This window comes from Triticum aestivum, chromosome 2A, assembly GCF_018294505.1.
Source record: "Triticum aestivum cultivar Chinese Spring chromosome 2A, IWGSC CS RefSeq v2.1, whole genome shotgun sequence".
In the NCBI taxonomy this organism is placed as follows: Eukaryota; Viridiplantae; Streptophyta; class Magnoliopsida; order Poales; family Poaceae; genus Triticum; species Triticum aestivum.
Window position 1 is genome coordinate 716,703,269 of NC_057797.1, and position 10,641 is coordinate 716,713,909.

The window sequence follows — 10,641 nt, forward strand, 5'->3', positions numbered from 1 at the left end:
GTGATGAATCCCTTTGGTATCGTGTGCCTTTCACATCTCTTCTCGCTAACTAACGATTCATGTGAACACGAAGTTATAATTCATTTATATATGTTTAATCGATTGAATTTCGTTTCTGTTCCCACTGCAACTACTCCGCTCAAACGACGACGGTATGCATTCCGAGTTAATACCCCGCTCACCGGGAAACTAAACGACTTCCAACTTCCCATGCGAGCGTGCGTCCGCGCCTTCACTTCCCTCGCCTAGAAAAGCCCTACGCTAGCCTGAGACGTCCCTCGCATTCCTCTTTCGCTTTCGCCATGGCCAGCAACTCCACCGCTGCAGCTAGCCATGGCCAGTGCCTGCCCAAGACCTCGTCGAGATGCCTGACGCCGAGCGTCACCGCGACGCACGATTTCGAGGTGACAAGCTACCCGCTGCTCCACGGCATCGGCGTCGAAAAGCTCGTCAGCTCGACGGTCTTCAGCGTCGGCGGCTTTAACTGGACGATCAGCTTCTTCCCGGACGGCGTGAGACATGGCAGTTTCGGCAACGCTTCGGCGTTCTTGAACTGTCTTAGCCCAGAAAAGGATGTCAGAGCAAGGTTCACCTTGAACTTGCTGGACAAAAGTGGAACACAGGTCACCAAGTTTGAGGAGATGAAGTATACCTTCACTCCGAAATGCGTTTATCAGGGCTATGCTCAGTTCATCGGGAAATCGTGGCTGAAATCATGGTCTGACAGCAATGGGAGCTTCATTATACGGTGTGTTCTCACCGTGATCGGAGAACCCCGCACTGAGGTCAAGAGGAGCCGTGTTCTTGTGCCGGGGCGGAGTCTGCAAGACCAGCTGGAAGACATGCGTAAGAAGGGAGAAGGAGGAGATGTGACCTTCAGTGTGTGTGGCAACCTGTTCCATGCTCACAGATGTTTGCTGGCTGCAAGATCTCCGGTTTTCAAGGCAGAATTGTTTGGTCCCATGAAGGAGAAGGCAGCACAGAGCATCAAGGTTGTCGACATGGAGCCCCCAATCTTCGAGGCGCTTCTTCACTTTGTGTACACGGATTCCATGCCTCATGATGAACACTCCAAAGATTGGAACACGGCAAAGCTTCAGCACTTGCTAGTTGCTGCGGATCAGTATGGACTAGATGGGTTAGTGGCGCTTTGTGAAAGCAAGCTCTGTGAGAGCATTGACGTCGAGACTGTTGCAAGAACATTGGTTTTAGCAGAGCAGCACCATTGCAAGGATCTCCAAGAAGCTTGTGTTGAGTTCATGGCTCCACAGAATGTTCTACAAGCTGTTATGGAAACTGATGGATTTAAGCATTTGGTTGCGAGCTGTCCTCTGCTCATGAAGGACATATTGGAAAAAATTTCTCTTACTGACTAGTCCTGTCTAGAGGACAAACAATCCATCATCTACATTTCAATTTCTATGTTCTACCGTGATATTATGCGTTGGTGTATGCATTTTGACGCTATTTTCATCATATCTATTTTAGTACTACTTCTAGGCACATTTGGCAAAACAAATTGTCTCGGTTATTCCTTTCCTGAAGGGGATAATACTCTGCAGTCTGTGCACTTTCCCATTCTTCAGTTTATTCAAATAATTTCTACCCGATTGAAATCATTACGGTAAGAACATTTATCTGAGTATTGTGGCAATGTAGATCTGTAGAATTACTCAAACCAATGAACAACTTTCAAGTGTACTAATTACAAACAAACATCATTTCTTTTGTAAAACTGCACGTTCAGATCCATTTCTAAATTAAGATTTACAAAATATTTGGATGTTTCAAATCGTCGGCAATCTTTACATTATGTAGAGTAAGTTTGAAAGAGGACTCACAAATTTTCCTTTTGTGATGCTAGTCAGTCTTTTGGGGTTTGTAGAGTCGTGTGGCCAATTTGGCAAGTACAAGGCAAGTGGGAAAACCCTCACAAAAAAAAGGCAAGTGGGAAAATCCATAGAGAAAAAGATGCCTCAAGTCAGCTAGTTCTGATTTGAAGGTTATCACTCCTCGGGGCCAAACAGTGTTGACACGGGTGTGTGAGTTAATTGATCCTATGACGGGCACTTGTGATGAGGACTTACTACAACATATTTTCTATCATGTAGATGTTCGCAGAATACTACGGATTCCTATCAATCTCCATGCCTTTGATGATTTTATTGCGTGGCAACCAAGCCGGACTGGTATTTTCTTTGTTCGCACAGCTTACCATTTACAATGGATGCATACTTTTCGAGCACATACAACTAGGATGGAGAACCCTGGTGGATCCACACCTCTGGCAGTCTGGAGTACACTTTGGAAACTCCCAGTTCCACGTAAAGTTCAAGTATTTGGATGGAGGTTGTTACGAGGAATCATCCCGCTACGAGCTATCCTCACTAATAGGCATGTCGGGTCTAATGGAGCCTGCCCAATCTGCCATCAGGGGGCGGAGGACATCAAGCATCTTCTATTCTAGTGCACGCATGCAAGGGATTTGTGGACCGACTAGGCTTGCTGGAATTAGTGAATCAGTCATTGCCAGTGGATAGATCGGGATCGATCATTGTCGCGCATATACTGTCACTTCCGGACAGTCATCTATATATGCATCCGAACATCAATTTTAAACAGGCCATTTTGGTGGGAGCGTGGTACCTATGGTGGATTAGGAGGCAGGCCACACACAGTGAAACATACCCACCCTCATGGAGATGGCCTATCTCAGTCCTGTCCATTGTGAGGAATTTCCAAAATGCCTCTAACCGAATGACCGAGTTGCCTGAAACAAAATGGAGGAAACCGGACCCAAGATTCATAAAACTTAATGTTGACGCAGCTTTTTTTGCACATGAGGGCATTGGTGCAACTGCAGCTATTCTCAGAGACAACAGGGGAAATTTTATTGCGGCTCACTGCAAATTCATTGCTATTGCAGCCGATGCTATCACCACGGAGGCAATGACCATGAGAGATGGATTACTATTCGCTAATTCCCTTGGTTTTAGTAGGATAGAAGCGGAGTTTGATTCCCTTCAAGTCATTAATTTCTGCTCTGGACAAACAAGATGGTGGGATGAAGCTGCAGTCGTATTTGCAGAATGCATAGATATTTGTTCTTCTATTGAAAAGGTCACCTTTAAGCATTGCTTACGATCATGTAATAATGTAGCGCATGTGCTAGCTAATCATAGTTATCGTAATAAGTCCTCTTTTAGTTGGTTGGACGAGCCTCCCGATTTCTTGATGAGGGAACTCGTGGACGATGTAAGCGTGTTTTAATTCAATAAAGCTAGCCATGATGGCCTTTCCTCAAAAAAAAAAAGAGGCAAGTGGGAAAATCCATAAAGAAAAGTTGTGTTTCTTCCATGAATCCCTCACCTGATTTATCTATACCTTAATAATAAAATGCCTATCTTCTAGTGGTACGTCATAAAAATTACCCTCAAAGTTGCAAAATATTGCCCACCAATGCCACGTATAAGTGATAAATAAAATAACATTTTACACAGGAAATCCCCCGTTTGGGCCGGCCCATACTGTAGGGACCAACTATATTGGGCTCTTTGCGCTGGGAGAAGGCGCAGCGCTCTCGTTTGACTATATCCGGGCAGCCTGTTTTTTAAATTACATATTTTTTATTTTTCGTTTCGTTCTTTTCTACTTTAAATCATTTGGTATTTCATTAAAAAATCGTAAATAAAAATTGATAATTTTGAAATAAATCTTTAATAAATCATAAAATGTATGTGGGTTTAAAAAATGCTCAGAACTTTGTAAAAAATATTTGATTATTCAAAAAATGTTCGAAATTTTTAGAACAAATGTTCAGAAAATCAAAAAATGTTCAAATATTTTCAAAAAGTTCATGTATTAAAAAATGTTAATTAAATCGAACAAAATTACGCCAATTCAAAAAATGTTCATGAATGAAAAAATATCCTAAAAATAGAAAAAAACTGTTCATGAGTTAAAAAATAGTTTATTCATTCATTAAATGTTCGTTGATTCAGAAAATGATCACGCGTTTAAAAATGTCAGTTCAATAAAAAAATATGCGTCACTTTTTAAAATTGGTCCACCAATTTCCAATTTTTTTTGTCAATTCTAGAAATGTTCGCCGATTCAAGAAAATTGTTTGACAAAATGTTCACAATTCTTTTATTATAAAAATGCTTGCAAATAGAACAAAATATTCATGAATTCAAAAACTGTTTTTAATTTTGGAAAATGTTCAAAATTAGTAAAAGCGTTCATGAATTTGAAAAAAAAAATCATGATTACAAATATGTTTACGAGTTAAAAGAATGTTCATGATTTCACAAAATTGAGAGTTATAATGTATCTCGGTGATGCAGCCAAATATGGTCATGACCACCGGAGATTATGTTTTTTTTTGTTACAACGTGCGGGCCCTTTTTTGAGGCATTAGAGAAAAGGCCAAAACGCCTAGGTTTTTGTACTGAGAGGGGTAATTTACAAGGCGGATCCAAAACCACCAAACCCAGAAAAACTAACAAGACATGAACATGCGAATCCGATCGTCGACGTGGCTCCAATGGTCAACTAGAATGCTGGACTTTCATAGGACCGCGTCATCGCGACAATTTTCATTAATTGTGGCATCTAGAGAGGGTGTGTCTTCCTAGAAGACCATGACATTTTGTCGTTTCCGCAGATGCAAGCAACCGAGGAGCAAAACAAGCAGAAGGTGATCCAACCGTAAACCCCGGAGCAACGTCAAAGAGATGTAGATTCCTGACCGAGGTACCGGTCGGAGATAGCCCGAGGCGCTGCCAAAACCGCACTTTAAACTCGCAATGGAAGATAAGGTGATCCGTAGTCTCCAATGTAGCCGAGCAGCAAGGACGGCCCGCCTCTAGCGCGGTGATGACCGCCATAATGCATATAATATAAGAAAATTAGGCAAATAATGTAGAATAAATGGAGTATCAAAGAAAAAAGAAACAAATAATGTACAAAATAAAAGAAACTAGGGAGCTGAGAAGAAAAGAAAAAGAAAAATTATGTGTTCTTTTCGAGCAACCAAATTATGTGTGGGCCCGGGGCAAGGTACTCGACAACAATTTGTTTGAGGGTGCCAGATGTCATGTAGTCCACAAACGAACCGGCACTGGGCAAAGTCACGGATTCCGGTCATGATCAGTTCGAACGTATTGCTTTGTACTCCCTTGCAAGTAGGCACGTCTGTATAGGAAGTTTATGTGCAAGAGCTTGCAACATTTCTAACCGACCCCTTATCCTTCCATAAGGGAATATATTTGTGTTTTTTCTCCTCTAGGTCGCACCTAGCCGATCTCATATACTGATTAGTGGAGTAAAAAATTTACTCCTTCCTTATTCCCACGAGTATATTTACTCTGGCTCGCGACGGCCGAGTAACAATCTCTTCCTTTGCTCTTCCTCCTCTTCTCCCCTCGCCCCGCCGCCGACGCGTCCCCCGCTCTCCTTGCCGGCCCCTTTCCTCCCAATGACCATACGCGGTGGCCGGAAGTCCCCGCCGCCGATACGCAGCGCGGAACCGTGCCGCCACGCCCGCGGATCATTGTCCACTGGCGCATCCTCGAACCACCACCGCTCGTCCGATCCGCCCGCCCCCACCCGATTCGAGGATTTCCCAGAGCTCTCTCCGTCGTGGCCGCCGACGAGGACCTACCTCGGCATCAGGCAGCACTCGTGGGGGACGTGGGTGGCGGAGATCAACGACCGGGAGACCCACCAATGGAGGTGGCTCGGGTCGTTCCACACGGCCAAGCTCGCAACCATGGAGTACGACTGGTGGCAGGTCCAGTACCACGTCGCCATTGTCCGGCTGAACTTCCCGTTCGGGATGGCGCCGGTCCGCCTCGTCCTGCCGGAGCCGGGGCTGTTGAGCACTCAGATGGTGCGGGAGAACCGAGAGGCTCGGGAGCGCCGCGAGGCGGAGGCCGTCGATGAGGCCTACATGGAGGACCTCCGCCGGCAACACCCGGAGCTCGTGGAGGCGGAGCGGGCTATTTACGCCATCAATGGCGGGGAAGTCATAGTCATCTCCGACGACGAGGCGGAAGGCGACAAGAATGGCGGCGAGCAGGAGATCAATGTTGAGGAGTGGCGGAGCGTCTTTCCCGGCGATGACGACGACGACACCAGCCCGGACCCAGCTCTTACCGAGGGTGGTCTCGCGAGGAAGGACTGGCTCGACCTCCACTTCAACCGAATTTGAGTGTAGTTTAGTTTAAGTTTAAATTTATGTTGAACTTATGTTTAATTTGGGTTGTCAAGACTACTATCCATGTGTTGAACTTATGTTTATGTTTAAATGCATGCAAATTTTGAATTTATGAAAACTTACATTTTACTCCACTAAATTTAGGAGATCGGCTAGAACCGATCAAAATTTAGTGTTGTATAAATACTCCATTAAGGTTTATTAGGCCGGACACTTCTCTATTTTTTTAGAAATCGGTTAGAAATGCCCTTAGTGTACTAGTATATCCTGTTGGTTTCCACGCTGGATACTACTACTAGGCTTGCTCATGTTCGAGTGATAGTAGGTTAATTTCATAGTGAGTCCGGCTTGCATGCAACAAGTATTCGAGCAGGCTTAGATAGCTTAGTTTGGTTATGTGTCCAAATAGGAATCAAGGTTGCCCGTGTGTTTATATTAGGAAAATATAAACAGGCCGAGTCCGAGTAGGTCTTGCCGTCATAGTTAGTTCTGGAGTTCGTATGTGTGGATATATAGAGTATTTGACAAAAAACTACCACATTTCACGTATCCGTCCCACAAAACTACCATAATTTGAAAACTGACCAAAAACTCCAGATTAGTGTTGATTTCGTGACAAAAAACTACCAAGTCCAATTGATGACCGTTTTTATGATTTTAAACGTGTTTATGACATGCAAGACCAGCGTGTCAGAGCTGACGTGGCAGGAAAGTCAACTCAGTTTATTTTGACCGTTACGTTGACTGATGGGGCCCACATGTCAGTATCACCTTCCTCCTCCTCTCTCTATGTGGCATTTCAACAAACACTTCATGTGCAGACACTGGGACGAGCAGCAGTACCCACGCACGACCATAGGCCGCCGCCGCGGCCACAGTCGACGAGCAACAGCAGAGGCCAGTACGGCCAGAGCAGCACCTTGCCCTGCCGCCCCCACCCCTGCTCCTCCCCGGCGGCCCCTGCTGCCACGAGAAGCTAGAATGGCGTCGTGCCCGCCTCCCAACGAAGGCCCTCGACCCCGCGCTCGCTGTCGGAGGACGAGGCGTGCGTGCGGGTCGTCGCGCTCTACGTCGACGATGACGACGCCATGCACGCTGGCTTCCTCGAGTCGGTAGACCCAGGAGGCGGCCTCGAGCGTGCAGGCAGTGGACACAACCAAGATGACAGTCTCACCGTTCTTGATGGTGGAGAAGTGCTCGTCTGTGGACCGGAGCGGCGACATGGTGGTGGCAAACCTGGACGGCATGTTGCTGTTTGACCGGAGCTCTTTCCCGTACTTAGCGCACATGGCTTTCAAGACCGGCGGCGTACTTCGGCTCCTGTTGCTCCTCCTGCTGGCTCCAATTGCAGGGCTCCTCTACTTCTTCGTGTCCACAGGCCGTCGCCGGCGCTCGTGCTGCTCACCTTGCTCTGGTTTCCCATCGGGCTCTTGCTCCTGTTGCTCCTCCTGCTGGCTCCTCCTGCTGCGCGGTGTAGCCGGCGCGCACCTCGTTCGAGTCGTGGTGGAGACGGTCGATGCAGAGCAGGGGGCGGAGGCCGACCCGGAGCAGCGAGCAAAGGGAGAGGAAGGCGAGCGTGGCGGCCAGGGTGAGGGACACCTACACCTGCCCGTCCAGGGGCCGCGGCGGCGCGGAGGCCAGGAGGGTGATATGAGGTGGCGACGACGAGTTCCTCTCGCCGGATGATGCACATGAGGTATTTGTTAAAATGCCAGAGAGGGAGAGAGAGGAGGAAGAAGAATGATGTGTGGGCCTCACTTGTAATAAGGGTCAACGTAACGGTCAAAATAAACGGAGTAGATAATTTAACATGGCGGGGCAGATTGAGTGGCTGGTAGGCCTTCTTAGGTGCTGCTGACCTCACTTCAAGTTAACTACATTTTAGTCTTTAATTTCAGTTACCTTCAGTTAGTTCAGTTCTTGCTTCTTAGTCTGAATAATTCCATGCAGGGCTTGGTGTGAGTCAGGGACATGAGGTCCCATCCTGGGATGGCACGATGCTAAGTACATGTCTCTTGCACTGTTGGAGTTGTCACTCTGCCCATGTATTTAGTAGAGTAGATACAGGTTTTGTCTGGCCATACTTTCCTGTCTGCCCTGTTTATCTTGTTTGTATCAAGTACTATTTGATTAGTAGTTTCAAGCATGGAATCGTCCCTAGAGTTTAGACCTTTTTTATTTTTAGTTTTAATTTTTTGTGTGTTCATGCATAATAGTGTCCCTCGATCACGCGTGTCGATCAACAGTATCGGCGTGGTGAATTTGAGGATGAAACTGGTTTATTTGCTTGTAGCTAGATTCACTTACCTCGATAAATAAAGCTCTCTTTTTATGTGGCACCTGTTTTGTCATTCTGATTTTTATTTTTGCTCTATTTCTAAGGCTTTATCCAGTAAAGATTTTTTACAACTAGTAGTACTAAAATTTTAGTATCCCTAAGAGACTGAGATGAAGTGTTTTCTCCTTTGGATTGTACTGAAAGTAGTAGTATCAACACCATTCTTTTTATGCTTGTAGGTACTATAGAGAAGTTTTTCTTAGGGTTCTTAGCGTGAAGAATCTGCTATAGTAATTGATCCAGGGGTAAAGAGAGAGAGAGAGAGAGAGAGAGAGAGAGAGAGAGAGAGAGAGAGTAGAGTGCATTTTTACACCCTCTGTACATCAGTAGGTGACAAGAGAGATGTGTTTTAGGCCTGCTAAGTTGGCATTTTTTTGGTAGGATAAAATCTTTGCTAGTCATTCTTTTTTTGGGCATCTTTTTCGATCTGGTGAGTGCTAACACTGATATGGTTCTTCTAGGATATTTGGTGTCTCTAGAAGTGGTTCCCTCATATCCCCTCATATCTATTACTGAGCCATCACTATGAGTGGTTCAGTCCCTTGTTTGTTTATTTAGTCCAGATTAGTAGCTTGAAGAATATGATTTTGCCAAAACATTTTTTTGCGAAATCAGTTACATGTTTTGAGGATTATTACTGAACTCAAATCCCCTCCTATGTATTACTGAGCCATCACTAGGAGTGGTTGAGTCCCTTGTTTGTTTATTTAGATTTTTGCTGAAACCCTATTTAATCAGTAGCATGTTTTTGAAATCTTTCTCTCGAAACAAGAGAGTATCACTGAATGTATCAGTAGGAGTGGGTATGTTTATTTGTTTTTCAGAACCCCTATCTAATCAGTAGCATGTTTTTTGAAATCTTTCCTTGTAAACAAGAGAGATTACTACTTAAATCTATCACTAGGAGTGGGCATGTTTATTTGTTTTGTCAGTTTTTTTGCCGCGACTCTATTTAATCAGTACCATGTTCAAATCTCCCTTTTGTGGAATCAAAAGAGAATGATTAATGAAACTAAGTTTCCAGCAACATCATGTTTTTTCAAAAAAAAAAATCTGAAATCGTATGAATTAGTACGATGTTCATTTTTTCTGTATATGAATCAAGATAATATGGTCTTTTGACATATTCATCTTTTTTATCTCCAGATCGCATTGTAAATATATATTTTGGTCATCAGAGGCGACGCCAATGGTAACTCATCATTATCTCGAAATCCTTTTCATTCGGAAGCATATAAGTATTGCACTAAAATCATTAGCTGAATATGTACGCGTCTCACTAGCACACATTTATGTTCGGCGCCCTTTTATGTGCATAGGAGATGGTTTGCAGAGTTTGTCTGAACACTTGCAACTGCGAGAGCAGGGCAGGTGGCATCAGCATGTATGTCTGGAAGGAGTTCAAAATCACAGCGTTAACTCCGCAGCCTCTGTTTTTTTTATCCTTATTTTTTTAGTTTATACTCACCATCACAGAATATATTTGTTGAAGGTTGATCTTTTTTTTCTCCCTGATTTCTGAAGGGACCCCTACTTAACTACTCCCTCCGTCCCATAATATAAGAGCGTTTTTTACACTAGTATAGTGTCAAAAACGTTCTTATATTATGGGACGGAGGGAGTAGTTGTTTACATTGAATCATTGAAACATGGTGCAACTGCATGTCTTCCAAATATGGTGCCAGTTGCATGCTCAGCTATAGTCATGCAACTGCATGTCTCCCAAACATGATGCAACTGCATGTCTTCTAACTTGGTAGCAATTGGGCTTTCATTTTGTCGGACAAGGAGAGGGGCCAGTTGCATGTCCCAAATTAGGCATGCAACTGCATGTCTTCTAACTGGGTTGCAAATGGGATTTTTTTGTCGAAGGGGGCGGCGGCAAGAGAGAGGGGGCCAATTGCATGCTCAACTATAGTCATACAACTGCGTGTCTTCCAACATGGTCGCAACTGCATGTATTCTAACTTGGTTGCAACTCGGCTTTTATTTTTGTCGGATGGGCCAATTGCATGTCCCACACTAGGCATGCAACTGCATGTCTTCTAACTTGGTTGCAACTAGGGCCTTTGTTTTGTTGGAG

The 10,641-nt window shown here is 44.7% G+C and overlaps 1 protein-coding gene across 1 annotated transcript; it reads left to right on the forward strand.

Annotated features, from left to right (window-relative positions):
• The first annotated feature begins 283 nt into the window (after positions 1-283).
• On the forward strand, positions 284-1,552 carry LOC100415824 (BTB/POZ and MATH domain-containing protein 2). The gene has a single exon (XM_044597929.1). It carries the CDS (start codon positions 303-305, stop codon positions 1,374-1,376), a length of 1,074 nt encoding a protein of 357 aa, XP_044453864.1. The 5' UTR covers positions 284-302; the 3' UTR covers positions 1,377-1,552.
• The last annotated feature ends 9,089 nt before the right edge of the window (positions 1,553-10,641 follow it).